Below are 19,354 nucleotides of genomic sequence, written 5' to 3' on the forward strand. Positions count from 1 at the left end.
TAAGTGTAACTAGATAGAAACAACTCTTGGTGCCGCTGTGGGCTAGCACAAAAGCAGCACATTCATCTCCACCCACTATTACTGCATAAATATCAGTTATAGTTGTTCAGAGGAATCCGCTCGTTGCACGAATTCTATTTTGTTTCCATCCTTTAAGAAATCTTTAATGTTTTTGCAATAATACTTTGTTTTTGTACACAGCAATTTCTTCTCCTTCTTACGGGTCTTTTGTCCCATGATGGCAGACGGCAAAAGATTTCCGGCGGTAGACCCGATCTTCTGCTTTGCTTGCTTTGTTGTAACACTGCAGCTCGCTTACGGAGATCTGAGCTATTCTTTTCCCGAGGAGATGAAACGAGACTCCGTGATTGGAAATATAGCCAAGGATCTCGGTTTTGATCTGATGACTTTATCTTCCCGGAAAGCTCGTGTTGATTTTGAAGGATCTCGTAAAAGCTACTGTAATATTAATCTGAGAACGGGGGATCTGATCACACCGGAGAGAATCGACAGAGAAAGCCTTTGTGCCAAGAAACCTTCATGTGTTGTGCAAGTGGATCTGGTGTTAGAAAATCCGTTAGAGCTTCATCGTGTAAGTCTTCATATACAAGACGTGAACGACAACTCGCCAAAATTCAAAAAGAATTTGATTGAGATGGAAATACGCGAGTCGGCAGACAGAGGTAACCGCTTCTCAATAGAGCAGGCCCGTGACGCAGATATAGGTCAAAATGCTGTGCAAAGGTACGAGCTTCAAAAGAACGACAACTTTATTCTGGCTGTTGACAGCAACAAGGTTGAACTCGTACTGGAAAACACTCTTGATAGAGAGAAACAAAGCGAGATGAATTTACTTCTCACAGCTTTGGACGGTGGATCTCCTCAGAGATCCGGTTCCGTAGTCATACGCGTCACTGTGCTGGATGCCAATGATAATGCCCCAGTGTTCAGCCAGGCCGTTTATAAAGCCAGTCTGCCTGAAAACTGTCCTTTAGATACAACAGTGATTAAAGTCAGTGCGACAGACGCAGACGAAAGACTGAACGGAGATGTAACGTATGACTTAAGTCAGGTGTCTGACGACGACATAAATGTATTTTCAATTGATCCTAAAACGGGAGAAATTAAAGTAACTGCTGTGATTGACTTTGAAGACAGAAATTCTTTTGAAATGAGAGCAGAAGCGAAAGATGGTTTAGGTCTAACTTCTTACGCCAAAGTGTTAATAGATGTGACTGATGTAAATGATAATGCACCAGGGATATTTGTAAAATCACTCACTAACCCCACACCGGAGAACGTGCCGCCTGGTACAGAGGTGGGCATTATTAATGTTCAGGACAGAGACTCCGGGAATAACGGGCAGGTCCACTGTTCGATCCAGCAGGGTGTCCCCTTTAAGTTGGTTCCTTCTATTAAAAACTATTATTCTCTGGTGACCACAGGACAACTGGACCGTGAACTAGTGTCTGATTACAACATTACAATCACTGCCACTGACGAGGGCTCTCCACCTCTGTCCTCTTCTAAAAGTGTTCAGTTATCTGTAGCTGATATCAACGACAACTCACCTGTGTTTGATAAGCAGTCATACAGCGCATATGTGAGTGAGAATAACAAACCTGGCTCCACTTTATGTTCCGTTAGTGCTCGAGACCCCGACTGGAGACAGAACGGTACAGTGGTTTATTCTCTGTTAGCTGGTGAGGTGAACGGTGCCCCGGTGTCCTCCTATCTGTCTGTGAACGGAGACACGGGTGTGATCCATGCTGTGAGGTCGTTTGATTATGAACAGTTCAGCAGCTTCAAAGTCCACGTGATGGCCAGAGACAATGGTTCTCCTCCTCTCAGCAGCAACGTGACCGTGAGTGTGTTCATCTCAGATGTGAATGACAACTCTCCTCAGATCCTGTACCCCTCCCCAGAGGGCAATTCCTTCATGACCGAGCTGGTCCCCAAAGCTGCACACGGAGGCTCTCTGGTGTCCAAAGTGATCGCGGTGGACGCAGACTCCGGACAGAACGCCTGGCTGTCCTATCAAATAGTCAAATCCACTGATCCGGGAATTTTTACCATTGGTGTCCACAGCGGAGAGATCAGGACACTGCGGGACATTTCTGAATCTGACAGCATGAAACAGAACCTTGTAGTGGCAGTGAAAGATAACGGACAGCCCTCTCTGTCTGCCACCTGTTCCATGTATTTACTTATTTCTGATAACTTGGCTGAGGTGCCAGAACTGAAGGATCTGTCTTATAATGAGAGCAATTCCAAACTGACTTCTTATCTGATCATTGCGCTGGTGTCTGTGTCCACATTTTTTCTGACTTTCATTATCATCATCCTGGGTTTGAGGTTTTGTCGCAGGAGAAAGCCCAGACTGTTATTTGACGGAGCAGTTGCCATCCCCAGCGGTTATCTCCCTCCTAATTACGCAGATGTTGATGGCACAGGAACTTTACGCAGCACTTACAACTATGACGCGTACCTGACCACAGGTTCTAGAACCAGTGACTTTAAGTTTGTGACATCGTATAATGACAACACGCTGCCTGCTGACCAGACTCTGAAGAAAAGTCCATCAGACTTTGCTGATCCGTTTGAAGTTGTGGAGGCTTTTGATGAGGTAGGGATGCTCAGAACCTTTCCATTTAAGTTAAACGTCTTTAATATTTCTCTGGCTACATTGTTCTTTCACTAATTACAATCTAAGAGGCATCGTTACACGGTCAATCGAAGTTGTTTGTCGCAACACGAGGGTATGAAACAGTGTATTTAGTGTTTGCCCCTTAAATTCACTATTCCCACAATAGTTATGGCAGGAAAAAATTGCCACCATCGCCAGCTCGGGAATTTCACTCAACGAAATAACTAAAAGCACCAGTAAGGCGCACAGGTTCGTTCCACTAAAGATGTGGCAGGAGACAAGGTTCCGAAATTCGGAAATGCAACCTTAGTATTCTAAAACAAAGCAATACCCCCCCCCCCCCCCCCCACCACACACAAACCAAAACAAAACAAAGCTAGTTTTTAAATTTCTATACATTCAACCATGGGGGTGGCGTTAATGCTTTAATGTAACTTTACACCAAGGAATCCTATAATAGGCTACATTAACGTAACAACAGTTCTAGCGAAATAAATTAAACGATTCTTGGTGAAATAAATATAATTGCAACATTAACCTTACATCAGACATGTACAGAAACTTACATAAATTAAAATAATTAAGGTCTCAATTAGGATGTCGAACACGGTCGCAGCTGAAGTGGCAGAGCGATGAGCGAAGCACCCCTGACGCAAACAATGCCAGTGAACAAATCATAACATAACAAAAAAAGAAATAAAGCAGCATAAACGAGAACCAAAGAGAAGTACAAAACGGAGAAACACAACAGCGAGTTATCCTGAAGAGAGGCAGCAGCTTTCATATATGAAAAGTGACATATTACATTTAATAAATCGGCAATTTAAATGCAAAGCCGAACCCAGAGGACAGGTTAGCTAATACATACCAGGCCCACTGAACTACTCCACCTAGACAGGAGAGGAGCGCTTCCCAACCCAGCAGCAACAGATGACACAACATGCCAGCAATTTCTACCTTGCAAACAGTTCGAGGCAGAGAATAGTTTATGTCCAAAACTACCAATATTGAGAAGAGCGCGATACATACCTCTTCTGTTGTATCATGCTCGCCTGGGAGGTGGAATGGTTAACTGTGGTTAACTTCACACCCCAGCACAAAAAGGAGACGCCACAAGTAAGAGGCTTCTGGACTGATGGAACATTCTTACAAGACTTTGCCACGTTTAATCGATGGTAAGGTCTTAGGAAGTGTAATTAAAAACGGGATATTGTCTCTGTGTCAGCCCAGGCATGGTTTTCGTTTCATGACTATGAATGGACGAATTATTATTATTATTATTATTATTATTATTATTATTATTATTGTTACATACTCTTGAAACAGTTGGCCCTAACAAGATAAAATGCAAAAACAGCTCTGTGTGGCACTGAAAGGCTCTTCTGGTGTTCTCGCGCAGCCCAGTAGGAAAATGTATTTTTGTGTCTCGGTTATTCAGAACGCATTTCTGTTATATTAATTATTTTCATATGTAACAAAATGTATAATGTATTGTAACTCATCCAAATGCCCTGACGCACTTTAGGACAATGTGTTCTTTTACTGTTAAAAATGTACAGTGTTTATACACTCAAAGTTATGTTGGCCCTCTCTTTTGGAGATTTAAACATTTCGCAATAATAATGTTTAGGAATACGGTTTATGCAAACTTTTACCTAGCAAAAGCAAAGGCATTATATGTATAAGTTACAATCCAAATCTCGTTTGCACGGACAGGCATACGGTATACCTGTGAAGTGAAGACCTTCATCCTGTGCTTAGTCTATTATATTGCAGAAATCACACGGAAGTTTTAAGCTGATAATCACAGGTAATTTAAATATGATGAATTGCTGCCACAATCCGGATTTAAATTGCGAAAATATTTCAATACGTTCTGGTGTGAAGATGATAAAGTAACTCGTGGTGTCGCCCTTGTCTAACAGAAAATAATCTCTCGCCACTCCACCCACTATTGCATCGAAATCAGTTGTAAAGTGTCTGGATAATCTGGTAAAATCCCGGATAGAGATGTCGCAAATTGTTACCAAATAACCGAACATTTAGTTGTCTTGGTCCGACCTTCTTTTTTGTGCTGCACAGTACATTTTCTTTGAAATTGACGGTCGATTTTTGTCAAGATGCGGGACAAAGGATTTTCAGCGCAAGGCCCGATCTTCTGCATTTCTTCCATTTTTGTAACACTGCACCTCGTTTGTGGAGATCTGAGCTATTCCTTTCCCGAGGAGATTAAACGAGACTCAGCAATTGGAAATATAGCAAAGGATCTCGGTTTTGATTTGAGGACTTTATCTTCCCGGAAGGCTCGTGTTACTTTTGAGGGCACTCATAAGCGTTACTGTGATATTAATATGAGAACGGGGGATCTGATCACATTGGAGAGAATCGACAGAGAAAGCCTTTGTGCCAAGAAACCTTCATGTGTTGTGCAAGTGGATCTGGTGTTAGAAAATCCGTTAGAGCTTCATCGTGTAAGTCTTCATATACAAGACGTGAACGACAACTCGCCAAAATTCAAAAAGAATTTGATTGAGATGGAAATACGCGAGTCGGCAGACAGAGGTAACCGCTTCTCAATAGAGCAGGCCCGTGACGCAGATATAGGTCAAAATGCTGTGCAAAGGTACGAGCTTCAAAAGAACGACAACTTTATTCTGGCTGTTGACAGCAACAAGGTTGAACTCGTACTGGAAAACACTCTTGATAGAGAGAAACAAAGCGAGATGAATTTACTTCTCACAGCTTTGGACGGTGGATCTCCTCAGAGATCCGGTTCCGTAGTCATATGCGTCACTGTGCTGGATGCCAATGATAATGCCCCAGTGTTCAGCCAGGCCGTTTATAAAGCCAGTCTGCCTGAAAACTGTCCTTTAGATACACCAGTGATTAAAGTCAGTGCCACAGACGGAGACGAAGGAGTGAACGGAGATGTAACGTATGACTTAAGTCACGTGTCTGACGACGACATAAATGTATTTTCAATTGATCCTAAAACGGGAGAAATTAAAGTAACTGCTGTGATTGACTTTGAAGACAGAAATTCTTTTGAAATGAGAGCAGAAGCGAAAGATGGTTTAGGTCTAACTTCTTACGCCAAAGTGTTAATAGATGTGACTGATGTAAATGATAATGCACCAGTTATATATCTAAATTCAGTGTCTAACCCCACACCGGAGAACGTGCCAACTGGTACAGAGGTGGGCATTATTAATGTTCAGGACAGAGACGCTGGGAATAACGGGCAGGTCCACTGTTCGATCCAGCAGGGTGTCCCCTTTAAGTTGGTTCCTTCTATTAAAAACTATTATTCTCTGGTGACCACAGGACAATTGGACCGCGAACTAGTGTCCAATTACAACATTACAATCACTGCCACTGACGAGGGCTCTCCACCTCTGTCCTCTTCTAAAAGTGTTCAGTTATCTGTAGCTGATATCAACGACAACCCACCTGTGTTTGATGAGCAGTCGTACAGTGCATATGTGAGTGAGAATAACAAACCTGGCTCCACTTTATGTTCCGTTAGTGCTCGAGACCCCGACTGGAGACAGAACGGTACAGTGGTTTATTCTCTGTTAGCTAGTGAGGTGAACGGTGCCCCGGTGTCCTCCTATCTGTCTGTGAACGGAGACACGGGTGTGATCCACGCTGTGAGGTCGTTTGATTATGAACAGTTTAGGAGCTTCAAAGTCCACGTGATGGCCAGAGACAACGGTTCTCCTCCTCTCAGCAGCAACGTGACCGTGAGTGTGTTCATCTCAGATGTGAATGACAACTCTCCTCAGATCCTGTACCCCTCCCCGGAGGGCAACTCCTTCATGACCGAGCTGGTCCCCAAAGCTGCACACGGAGGCTCTCTGGTGTCCAAAGTGATCGCGGTGGACGCAGACTCTGGACAGAACGCCTGGCTGTCCTATCAAATAGTCAAATCCACAGATCCGGGACTTTTTACCATTGGTGTCCACAGCGGAGAGATCAGGACACACCGGGACATTTCTGAATCTGACAGCATGAAACAGAACCTTGTAGTGGCAGTGAAAGATAACGGACAGCCCTCTCTGTCTGCCACCTGTTCCATGTATTTACTTATTTCTGATAACTTGGCTGAGGTGCCAGAACTGAAGGATCTGTCTTATAATGAGAGCAATTCCAAACTGACCTCTTATCTGATCATCGCGCTGGTGTCTGTGTCCACGTTTTTTCTGACTTTCATCATCATCATCCTGGGTTTGAGGTTTTGTCGCAGGAGAAAGCCCAGACTGTTGTTTGATGGAGCAGTTGCCATCCCCAGCGGTTATCTCCCTCCTAATTACGCAGATGTTGATGGCACAGGAACTTTACGCAGCACTTACAATTATGATGCATACCTGACCACAGGTTCTAGAACCAGTGACTTTAAGTTTGTGACATCATACAATGACAACACGCTGCCTGCTGACCAGACTCTGAAGAAAAGTCCATCAGACTTTGCTGATCCGTTTGAAGACATCACAACATCCTCTGAGGTAGAAAAACGCAACTTCTTTCCCACATATATAAACATATAAACCTAGACTTAGAACTTTTATTGTCATTGTCCAGTTTCTTGCACAACAAAATTAGGTAGGAAGACCACAAAGTGCAACAAGTAAAGAAAACAATGTACAAAGAACAAAAGCAATATCTATCTATCTATCTATCTATCTATCTATCTATCTATCTATCTATCTATCTATCTATCTATCTATCTATAATTTTTTTCCACCAACTGTGTTCAGGAAACCATAGTTTTAAGTTTATATTTTTGAGTGAAAACAGTCACATTTAACTATTCCACTGGCTCAACTTAAAACTGCCTTTCAGGGTCTGAGACAACAGCAACATCAAAGTTCCTATCAGAACTCAATCAGTATAGACAACAGTAGTGACCTGTCAAGAAACAAATATACAAAAATAAAACAAATTGTTCTTTGGAACCCATAATTCACAGTTCAACTGACAAAAAAGTACAATGTAAACTTTCATTTTAACTTTTTAAGGGAGAACATCATGAACTCACTTTGATTTCTCTACACAGCCGAAGTACACACACAGGAATCACACAGAAAGTGATCTCCCCTCTGAATCAAACAGAAAAATAAAAAGTTGTGCAAAGTGAACAACAGTGTAAACTTAACAACTCTGAAATCTGTTAGGACACTCTGTCATTACTCACACCAACCCGCTCTTCAATCCTGCTCACAGCAGGTAACCCTTGAACATACACCCGTCGCACGTTCAGAATTCTACAAAAATCATCACAAACACGGAGTCATCGCATAATAAACTTAGTTTCCTAGGCTAATTACCGTCTCCGACAACACCAACGACAATATTTTGCAGTATTTTACACTTTTCTAGCACATTTACCTCACGTGTAGATAGCCGCGCAAACTTTTGCAGCCTCTAACTCTCTAGTGTTCCCGCTTGCAGCGTGACGCGAACCTGAGTACAAGCATGGTCTGGCTTAAGGTGGCTCTTAAAGGGACGGTGTACCCCCAAAACGCAAGGTCTAATCATCACCATGACAACTCTACAAACAGACTGTTAAAACACAATCACCTCTTCTTAAACCTTTTTATGTGTAGTGTTAGTTCTCTTGGCTACAGTTTCCCCTGCTACGTGTCAACGTCCTAGGTAACCCCCTGCACATCCACCATTCCCCTAAATTTGGTGGCATAGAGAACCATACCAGCTAAGACATGGGAGACTACATCTGGACTTCAAAAGTCAACTCCCAGCCCATTGTTCCTTCAGTGGTGCTAGTTTCAGTCATTATGCAACAGTCATTAAGAACAACAACTCAGTGTTTAAGAAAAAAATGGGGCCATTTTAGCATTAATTAAACCCACAGACAAATAACTCAATTTATTTTCCAAGTAATCTAACAGTTTTTGGCTTTGCTAACATAACTGAATTTGGGATGAATTTGAACTGGGATTTATGAGCAACAGGTGAACACATGCAATTGAAACAGATATTTTACTTGCAGGAAATGGACCTCTGAATAGCTACACAGAAATTCCAACAACAAAAAAAAATCTAATTATTTCCAATAATTCGTTTTTTAAAAATAAAATAACATTTGTAACATTTCTAATTTAAAAATATATTAAATGAAAATAATTTGCTTTTCATTCAAGCAAAACGACATTTCAACATGACACTGAAACTTTTGAGCAGTGGCATTGAGCGCCAATGACATTTTGTTTAAAGAAAAGTGGAAAAGTGTATTTAGAGTGCAGCAGTAGCCTGCTCATTCTTTTATAATGTCGTTTCCAGGTCTCGACAGGGTCAACTGGTGCACCTTTTAGGCAATGTGATGGAAACAAAGCTTCAGTTTCGGATGCAGCCTTGCAGTAGTTAGCTTTGGGTAGAGTTTTAAAAATAAATTAGTCTTTACAGTAGTTATCTCTCATTGATTTTAGGAGACAACATTGCCCAATAACCATGCCAAATCTTACAGTACCTGTTCATGGTCCTGAAATACGATCCAGGGTTTCTTGGAGTAACTGGATCTGGAGACTTGTTTGGTATCTCCGAAATTCCATGTGAATTTCAATAATCAAAACTGTAGGTTTGTGTAATTCAGTTACCTCAGCTTATTGTCTCAAAAAGGAGAACCTTAGAACTTTTGTGTATTACAAAAATGTAAAATAAATTCAAGAATGTTAGGGTTTGTTGAGGCTCAAACAGTATACATTTGAGGGTAACAAACCAAATATCATTTTAAATGACTGTTATGGCATGACATCGGCATCTTACTCAGGCACAGTTAGCAAGGAATGCTTAATGTGTTTTAAATAATATTCACAACTGTTAAATATGGCCGAGAGCGGTCTTGGAGTGATTTACTTTTTTGTGAATAATTGAATACTAAGGAGATTAAAAGGTGACTCGTGGTGTCGCTGTTGACTAACGGAAAATAAACGCTTGCCACTCCACCCACTCCACTTACTGATTAGATATCAAATGCAGACTGCTGGAAAAACGCATATATCCGAACCTTCAGGACCCCGTACCTTGCTGTAAAGCTGTAAGGATTGCTGTGTATTTTGGAATAGATTTCACTTTGCAACTGTGGACAGTATAATTGCTGCAAGATGGGCTCTTTTCGAGTCAGGGTGGGAGACAAAGGATTTTCAATACCAGGGCCGATCTTCTTTGCCTCCTTTATTATAACGCTGCGCATCGCTCATGGAGATCTAAGTTATAATATTCAAGAGGAGATGAAACGAGACTCCGTGCTTGGAAATATAGCTAAGGATCTTGGGCTTGATCTGAGGACTTTGTCTTCCCGAAAGGCTCGCATTGATTTTGATGGATCTCGTAAGCGTTACTGTGACATTAATCTGAGAACGGGAGATTTGATCACATCGGAGAGAGTCGACAGAGAAAGCCTTTGTGGCAAGAAACCTTCATGTGTTGTGCAAGTGGATCTGGTGTTACAAAATCCTTTGGACCTCCATCGTGTAAGTGTTCATATTCAAGATGTGAATGACAACTCGCCAAAATTCAGAGAAAATTTGATTGAGATGGAAATAAGCGAGTCAACCGAGAAGGGTAGCCGCTTCTCAATAGAGCAGGCCCATGACGCAGATATAGGTCAAAATGCTGTGCAAAGGTACGAGCTTCAAAAGAACGACATCTTTATTCTGGCTGCTGACAGCAATAAGGTTGAACTCGTACTAGAGAATAAACTTGATCGAGAGAGACAAAAAGAAATGAATTTACTTCTCACAGCTTTGGACGGTGGATCTCCTCAGAGATCCGGCACCGTAGTCATACACGTCACTGTGGTTGATGCTAATGATAACGCCCCAGTGTTCAGCCAGGCCGTTTATAAAGCCAGTCTGCCTGAAAACTGTCCTTTAGATACACCAGTGATTAAAGTCAGTGCGACAGACGCAGACGAAGGAGTGAATGGAGATGTAACGTATGACTTAGGGCACATATCTGATGATAATATGAATGTGTTTACTATTGAACACAAAACGGGAGAAATTAGAGTAACTGGTGTAATTGACTATGAAGACAGAAGCTCTTTTGAAATCCCAGTGCAAGCCAAGGATGGTTTAGGACTAAAATCATATGCCAAAGTTATAATAGAGATTACTGACATAAACGACAATGCACCAGCAGTTTCTCTGGAATCGGTGTCTAACTCCATTCCTGAAAACGTGTCGCCTGGTACAGAGGTGGGCATTATTAACGTGCAGGACAGAGACGCTGAGAATAACGGGCAGGTCCGCTGTTCGATCCAGCAGGGTGTCCCCTTTAAGTTGGTTCCTTCTATTAAAAACTATTATTCTCTGGTGACCACAGGACAACTGGACCGTGAACTAGTGTCCAATTACAACATTACAATCACTGCCACTGACGAGGGCTCTCCACCTCTGTCCTCTTCTAAAAGTGTTCAGTTATCTGTAGCTGATATCAACGACAACCCACCTGTGTTTGATAAGCAGTCGTACAGCGCATATGTGAGTGAGAATAACAAACCTGGCTCCACTTTATGTTCCGTTAGTGCTCGAGACCCCGACTGGAGACAGAACGGTACAGTGGTTTATTCTCTGTTAGCTGGTGAGGTGAACGGTGCCCCGGTGTCCTCCTATCTGTCTGTGAACGGAGACACGGGTGTGATCCACGCTGTGAGGTCGTTTGATTATGAACAGTTCAGGAGTTTTAAAGTCCACGTGATGGCCAGAGACAACGGTTCTCCTCCACTCAGCAGCAACGTGACCGTGAGTGTGTTCATCTCAGACGTGAATGACAACTCTCCTCAGATCCTGTACCCCTCCCTAGAGGGCAACTCCTTCATGACCGAGCTGGTCCCCAAAGCTGCACACGGAGGCTCTCTGGTGTCCAAAGTGATCGCGGTGGACGCGGACTCTGGACAGAACGCCTGGCTGTCCTATCAAATAGTCAAATCCACTGATCCGGGACTTTTTACTATTGGTGTCCACAGCGGAGAGATCAGGACACTGCGGGACATTTCTGAATCTGACAGCATGAAACAGAACCTTGTAGTGGCAGTGAAAGATAACGGACAGCCCTCTCTGTCTGCCACCTGTTCCATGTATTTACTAATTTCTGATAACTTGGCTGAGGTGCCAGAACTGAAGGATCTGTCTTATAATGAGAGCAATTCCAAACTGACCTCTTATCTGATCATCGCGCTGGTGTCTGTGTCCACGTTTTTTCTGACTTTCATTATCATCATCCTGGGTTTGAGGTTTTGTCGCAGGAGAAAGCCCAGACTGTTGTTTGACGGAGCAGTTGCCATCCCCAGCGGTTATCTCCCTCCTAATTACGCAGATGTTGATGGCACAGGAACTTTACGCAGCACTTACAATTATGATGCATACCTGACCACAGGTTCTAGAACCAGTGACTTTAAGTTTGTGACATCATACAATGACAACACGCTGCCTGCTGACCAGACTCTGAAGAAAAGTCCATCAGACTTTGCTGATCCATTTGAAGATCTCGATACTTCAATAGAGGTAGGATTCTGAAATAACCGGGTTATCAAAATTGCAGTGTTTTGTGTCTTTAAGTTTTTACATTTATAGTATTGTCTTTGATAAGTAGAACCTGAGGCTTCTTGTTATTTACAGGGTCTTTCCTATAGTACCTCCCCTTTCTTGCATTTTTTTGTGTGTTTGTGTATGAATTTAAATTTTTTTCAAAATAACGCCTTTCATCATATTACAAACAAAGTCAATCTTGGGGGGTTGCTTATAGCGAAACGTAGCTATTAATATTAAACTGGAACGTAACCAACTTCCTTTTATTTCCAACCCGAAACTTTCAGTGTATTTTTTTAGACTCTTCTGACGACGAGTCAAGTTTCACTCTGATTTCTGGTCAGCTTTTACAACACTGCAAAGTACCTCGAAATAAACAACGGCATTAAATTAACAAGTAATGATTAGTAAATTGATGATACACTTTGTCGCATAAACCATCTGATTTACTGATGGCGGCACCAGTACTGTTAATGATCTTTCACATGAAAGACGAACAAAGGTCCTATACTCAAGATTTACTTATTAGTTCATGTAATTTCGAAAGTCCCCGTGTTAATTTTGTGGTGAAGTGGTTAACGCATTCGTTGTTTAAGGAACGGATCCCTCCTATTTTTAAAGAGGCACAGAGGGGAAACCCCGGGCTTGCGCCAGGAAGTGCATCCGACGTCAAATCAAAACGTTTAGCCGCCTACGGTAGCGATAGTCGGGGAAGTAAGTGACCAGTCGAAGGGACGTTCTGTGCGTAAATCACAATTATGTTTAATGGGTATTATTATCACCATCAATGTAGCATTAAAATGACTAAATCACTTTTTAAACTACCGAAACAATAGCTGTCAGATATTCATCACTTCCTGCTGTCAGTATTGATAATCTCATTTCTTGTGCTCAATTCTTTGTCATCTCATGTACATCCACATTGTACCTCGGTATACATTAGTGTTACCGCATGTTATAATGTTGTTCTCAAAGGTGTGTTGACAGTCTGTTGGATGGTGAGCGCTACATGTTTATTTCTATCCCATTGTGGCGCCAGAGAAGGAAACTGACAATGTAACTAAACTGATAACGCCACCTGGTGTTGGAGTTGCACCCCAGGAAATTTCACATTAACCAGTGCAAAGGTTTTATCAGTTACAAAGACACACGGGCTTGTTATTGACAAAGAAGAGGCGTGGCAAGTCATTGTCAATAGGTTTGTTTAATGCATTATCTGAATAATGTGGAGATACAAAGACAACAGCAAATTTAGTGGCAGGACTTCCAATACCACTGTACCTTTAACTAAAACATCACTACCAGACATGGCTTAAAACTACAAGACTCACTGTGTTGCTCCAAGTAAAATAGCAGCTCAACAAAAAGCCAATTAATATAGTTAAATACAGGTCACTTTGGGAGGCAACCTACAGGGAGTAGTGCCCAAGGACTTCCACCAGTTACTCACTCGTCACCTCGCATTGCAGTTGTCACTGCAACTAAAGGCGCTTTATAATCGTATCCCGGCGTTTACACTCGCATGCATAAGAGGCAACCTGACCAAATGTGCCTAGCCCCCCAGCAAGCGTCCGTCTCTAAACCTAAAGTGAAATAAACCTATAGTGAAATAAACCGATAAAGCAAGCAAGAAATAGGGAACTACTCAGGGAAAAATAAACAGAAGAGGAGTGTATGCATCTACATATAAAACCTTTAAAATACCACAGAAATGCAGCATCAGGCGCACCCACGCTTGGCCCCAACAAAGTGCGGTGTGGCACAAACGGCACAGGACAAGATTAAACATGATAAAAAAAAGCAAAGTTAAAACAAAACAAGGCACTAGAGGACACTGAAAACAACAACGAGAAATAACAAGACTCAACAAGATGGCAGCAGGGTACCTATAATAAGAGAAAAGAACAGTTATCCTTGGTCCACGCTATTATTAACTAAACTGCAGACTTCATACGAGGATCCTACTAACCACTCGACTGAATTTGATCTGCAACGTTAAGATCAGGCTGTGATCGTCACCATATATGGGAGAAATGAGTACCAAACGCTAAATCAGTGAATAGGCCACAGCTGCTCCTCATAGCTAACCTCTGATTAGATCGCTAGGGTACCATTAAATGTTCACGCTGCGTTCACAGACACCATGTAGGAACAAAACATCTTCTACAAAATCTAACCCACTACACTAACATGAAACTTAAAACCAACAAACATACGGATTTGTTAGGTGGTTGTCAAATGCCAGCGAGCTCATTAATACTGGTTAGCTACTAACATTTGCAGTACTGACTCTGTAAAAATGAATAGGTGTCGTGTGTTCCCGGTGAGACTGTTGTAGTCCACAACTCATGGATGACATTAAGAAAGAAGTTCAGTTTCAAATTCAAAGAAGTGCAGTGTTGAATGACTTGTACTTTACTTTGATATTTCCTTTGCTGCTTGGATATGGAACGCCAGGACTGACATAATAAATTAATTATACTATTAAATAATTAATTAAATGTGGCAATAATTATTTAATTAATTAAATGTGTCAAAAATATTTATTTAATTAATTATTTCCAATTGTAATTAATTACTGCCACATTTAATCAATTATTTAATGGTATAATTAATTTATTATGTCAGTCCTGGCGTTCCATACTTGGACAAGTAGTACTTTGTTTGCTTTTTGTCTCAGATAAAGAAATACCATATGAAGCTTGTACAACGCAGTGTATTGTTGCAGATTTCATAAAGGTACTGTCTTGTCTTCATGGTTATGAATAGCTGGAGTTTAGCCATTAAGAGATTTCCCTTTCAACGCTTCATGTTGTTTGTGTTCAAAGTGGTGTCATCACTTCAGCATTTAAAAAGTCAAACATAACACCAAGTTCACATATAGATGTCCGACCGCGTGCGTGCGTTTCCGTTTTAAGTTACACGACCTCAGGTTTATCTCGTGACCTCCCGAACGGTGTTGAGCATATGTTATAAAGCTGTGAGTCAATGTACAAAAATGCATGTAATGTGTTTAATTATAGTCACGTCCATCAGCAGTAAGATGACACTTGTACATCGATGCATCATTCTAATAATGTCTACTCTAGTATAAGGACCGACTTTCCGCAAAAAGACTATGTCTACTTCTGATTTGTTGCTTATCTATATTTTAATGAACGTAGTTGCTATAAATCGGAAATAAATGATTGAAATTGCCATTTCAATTGCTTTTTTCTAACTGTGTGTGTGTGCGACTGTTGCAGCATTTGTCTTTTCTGTATAAAAACGGTCTAAGTATTTTCTCTGCCGCTGTCCATGGTTCTGAGCCTTGTCATTTGTATTCTGTAGCTATAATTGCTGATATTTCATGTACTGTTTAGTTTATTTTCATTATAATATACCGAGAACATAATTCGCTATTCCAATTTAGTGTATCGACAGGAGTAAACACTACCTTCATGCGATTTCTTTCTTTCTTTCTTTCTTTCTTTCTTTCTTTCTTTCTTTCTTTCTTTCTTTCTTTCTTTCTTTCTTTCTTTCTTTCTTTCTTTCTTTCTTTCTTTCTTTCTTTTTTGACTTGAAGTTTTATTCAAACGCGGATGTGAAGTTAAAAAGACACATGGTGTCACTGTTGGCTGGAAGAAAAAGAACATGCAGCACTCCACCCATCATGAATTCAGTTTTTTTTTTTCATTTATCAGAAACGCTAAATCCTGGGACATAGTTCTGTATAAACTGGTGTGGACTATTGGATTTCTGACTGATTTGGGATACATATGTTGTTTCGCTCTAAATAGCCAGATAAACAAGCGGAAGACGTTTCATTTCAGAATGAGAGACAAAGGATTTTCAGGCCCGATCTATTGCCTTGCTACGTTTATTGTAACGATGCGCCTCGTAAGCGGGGATCTGAGTTATTCTTTTGCCGAAGAGATGAAACGCGACTTCGTTATTGGAAATATAGCTAAGGATCTCGGTATTGACCGTGGAAGTTTTTCTTCACGACAGGCCCGTGTTGATTTTGAAGGATTTCGTAAAATGTATTGCGACATTAACATTAGTACTGGGGATTTTACTACGATGGACAGAATTGACAGAGAGAACCTTTGTGGCAAGAAACCTTCCTGTGTGTTAAAAGCAGATCTAGTTTTGGAAAATCCGTTGGAGCTTCATCGTGTTAGTCTTCATATTCAAGACATAAATGACAACTCTCCACAATTCAAAGATCATTTAATTGAAATGGAAATAAGCGAGTTAGCAGAAAGGGGAAGTCGATTTCCAATAGAGCAGGCCCATGACGCAGATATAGGTCAAAATGCTGTGCAAAGGTACATCTTACAAAAGAACAACCATTTCATTTTATCAGTTGACAACAACAACGTCGATCTTGTACTGGAAAATAAACTCGATCGAGAAAAGCAAAAGGAGATTAATTTACTCATCACAGCTTTGGACGGTGGATCTCCTCAGAGATCAGGTACCGTAGTCATACACGTCACTGTGCTGGATGCTAATGATAACGCCCCAGTGTTCAGCCAGGCCGTTTATAAAGCCAGTCTGCCTGAAAACTGTCCTTTAGATACAGCAGTGATTAAAGTCAGTGCCACAGATGCAGACGAAGGAGTGAATGGAGATGTAACGTATGACTTCGGTCATATATCTGACAGCGATGATAAAGTTTTCTCTATTAATCCTAAAACTGGAGAAATTAAAGTGTGTGGTTTGATTGACTATGAAGAAAAAAGTTCTTTTGAAATGAAAGTGCAGGCTAAAGATGGTTTAGGGTTAACATCTTATGCCAAAGTTATAATAGATGTTATTGATAATAATGACAACTCGCCAGATATATACCTGAAGTCACTGTCAAATCCCATTCACGAGAATGTGCCACCTGGTACAGAGGTGGGAATCATTAACGTGCAGGACAAAGACTCTGAGAATAACGGGCAGGTCCGCTGCTCCATCCAGCAGGGTGTCCCCTTTAAGTTAGTTCCGTCTATTAAAAACTATTATTCTCTGGTGACCACTGGACAACTAGACCGCGAACTAGTGTCTGATTACAACATTACAATCACTGCCACTGACGAGGGCTCTCCACCTCTGTCCTCTTCTAAAAGTGTTCAGTTATCTGTAGCTGACATCAACGACAACCCACCTGTGTTTGAGGAACAGTCGTACAGCGCATATGTGAGTGAGAATAACAAACCTGGCTCCACTTTATGTTCCGTTAGTGCTCGAGACCCCGACTGGAGACAGAACGGTACAGTGGTTTATTCTCTGTTAGCTAGTGAGGTGAACGGTGCCCCGGTGTCCTCCTATCTGTCTGTGAACGGAGACACGGGTGTGATCCACTCTGTGAGGTCGTTTGATTATGAACAGTTCAAGAGTTTTAAAGTCCACGTGATGGCCAGAGACAACGGTTCTCCTCCCCTCAGCAGCAACGTGACCGTGAGAGTGTTCATCTCAGATGTGAATGACAACTCTCCTCAGATCCTGTACCCCTCCCCGGAGGGCAACTCCTTCATGACCGAGCTGGTCCCCAAAGCTGCACACGGAGGCTCTCTGGTGTCCAAAGTGATCGCGGTGGACGCAGACTCAGGACAGAACGCCTGGCTGTCCTATCAAATAGTCAAATCCACTGATCCGGGACTTTTTACCATTGGTGTCCACAGCGGAGAGATCAGGACACAGCGGGACATTTCTGAATCTGACAGCATGAAACAGAACCTTGTAGTGGCAGTGAAAGATAACGGACAGCCCTCTCTGTCTGCCACCTGTTCCATGTATTTACTAATTTCTGATAACTTGGCTGAGGTGCCAGAACTGAAGGATCTGTCTTATAATGAGAGCAATTCCAAACTGACCTCTTATCTGATCATCGCGCTGGTGTCTGTGTCCACGTTTTTTCTGACTTTCATTATCATCATCCTGGGTTTGAGGTTTTGTCGCAGGAGAAAGCCCAGACTGTTGTTTGACGGAGCAGTTGCCATCCCCAGCGGTTATCCCCCTCCTAATTACGCAGATGTTGATGGCACAGGAACTTTACGCAGCACTTACAATTATGACGCGTACCTGACCACAGGTTCAAGAACCAGTGACTTTAAGTTTGTGACATCATACAATGACAACACGCTGCCTGCTGACCAGACTCTGAAGAAAAGTCCATCAGACTTTGCTGATCCATTTGACACTCTGGGTCAATCTATTGAGGTAAGACACTCACAAATCTTTCCTCTGGTTCCTACACTTTTTGTTGTGTTTCTTTTTGTTTTTAAAAAAAAAATATTTGTAAGACCGTTGTTTATGTCTTTATCTTGCACAGGTAGTATTGTCGTTTACCATGAATTGCTTATCATATGATGAAAACTTTCATTCAGAAATACCTTACGGCATGTTGATCTCGACTATTTTTCTTTTTTCTTTACTTATCGTGTAACTTACATCTTAGTTTGTTATTTGCGGGTGCTATTTTTCGTAATTTTGTATATTGTTGTTACATGTTTTTCTGGGTCCTTGTGGCAAAAAGATTTAATGAAATAACTCATTCTTTAGCAAACTATACAGTATAAAACAATGCGGACTTATGCCATGGTTAACTTATTGTAATTGTTTGCTTTTATCAAAATAACTAATTCACACTATTGAAGAGCACGTGGCTGCGCGTATAGCAGAAACACATTTTGTATCTTTGCGTGGTTGGTCCTGCCAAATCTCAAATTAACTTTCTTTGGTGCTGAAATATTCCTCAGGGCCCCAGAGACCCACTCACTGTAATTGTTCTCTCTCTCCCCCTCTCTCTGTCTCCCTGTCTTTCCCTCTCTCTCGCGCGCACTCTCTCTATAGTTGTGCTCTTTCATTTAAATCGACGTCATTTCTAGTAATTGTCTGCGACCATTGATATTATTAATAATATTGATAATAATTATAATAGACATTCGTGTTGTTACTTACTGAATTCTTTTTATTTTTGCCTAGCTCAGCTCTGAATATGAAGTAGTCAGGTATACCATTTTACATTGAGTGATTGTTAACCTGGTATTAGCGTAGGTAAAACAGTCTTAACAGAATTTTCTGTCAGATTTATCTATGTGACCTTCAAAATAATAGCAATATCTACATAAAACAGTTTGTTTTTTCATTTCTTCTTCCTTTCACAACGATGAAGAAACATTAGCTT

The 19,354-nt window shown here is 41.4% G+C and overlaps 4 protein-coding genes across 4 annotated transcripts in view; all 4 read left to right on the top strand.

Moving 5' to 3' along the window:
- Positions 1-203: 203 nt before the first annotated feature.
- LOC146677677 (protocadherin beta-15-like) lies at positions 204-2,701 on the top strand. Its single transcript, XM_085380052.1, has one exon. It carries the CDS (start codon positions 236-238, stop codon positions 2,699-2,701), a length of 2,466 nt encoding a protein of 821 aa, XP_085236178.1. The 5' UTR covers positions 204-235.
- Positions 2,702-4,746: 2,045 nt separating this feature from the next.
- LOC146677678 (protocadherin gamma-C5-like) overlaps positions 4,747-19,354 on the top strand; it is a 285,476-nt gene continuing 270,868 nt past the window's right edge. Inside the window, exon 1 of the mRNA XM_085425025.1 lies at positions 4,747-7,152. Coding sequence (XP_085281151.1) covers positions 4,768-7,152 — 2,385 coding nt within the window. The 5' untranslated portion in view covers positions 4,747-4,767. The remainder of the gene's footprint in view (positions 7,153-19,354) is intronic.
- On the top strand, positions 9,615-12,277 carry LOC146677679 (protocadherin gamma-A12-like). Its single transcript, XM_085382467.1, has one exon. The coding sequence runs from the start codon at positions 9,769-9,771 to the stop codon at positions 12,181-12,183; it is 2,415 nt and encodes an 804-aa protein (XP_085238593.1). The 5' UTR covers positions 9,615-9,768; the 3' UTR covers positions 12,184-12,277.
- LOC146677680 (protocadherin beta-15-like) lies at positions 16,038-18,537 on the top strand. The gene has a single exon (XM_085383374.1). The coding sequence runs from the start codon at positions 16,066-16,068 to the stop codon at positions 18,535-18,537; it is 2,472 nt and encodes an 823-aa protein (XP_085239500.1). The 5' UTR covers positions 16,038-16,065.

This window comes from Rhamphochromis longiceps, linkage group LG2 (assembly GCF_057381845.1).
Source record: "Rhamphochromis longiceps isolate RC_006_pf linkage group LG2, R_longiceps_female_GT1.1, whole genome shotgun sequence".
Lineage (NCBI taxonomy): Eukaryota > Metazoa > Chordata > Actinopteri > Cichliformes > Cichlidae > Rhamphochromis > Rhamphochromis longiceps.

What these genes read in the sequence shown, in the direction of transcription:
- LOC146677677 (XM_085380052.1), top strand. Translation starts at nt 236, where the DNA reads ATGATGGCAGACGGCAAAAGATTTCCGGCGGTAGACCCGATCTTCTGC.
- LOC146677679 (XM_085382467.1), top strand. Translation starts at nt 9,769, where the DNA reads ATGGGCTCTTTTCGAGTCAGGGTGGGAGACAAAGGATTTTCAATACCA.
- LOC146677680 (XM_085383374.1), top strand. Translation starts at nt 16,066, where the DNA reads ATGCGCCTCGTAAGCGGGGATCTGAGTTATTCTTTTGCCGAAGAGATG.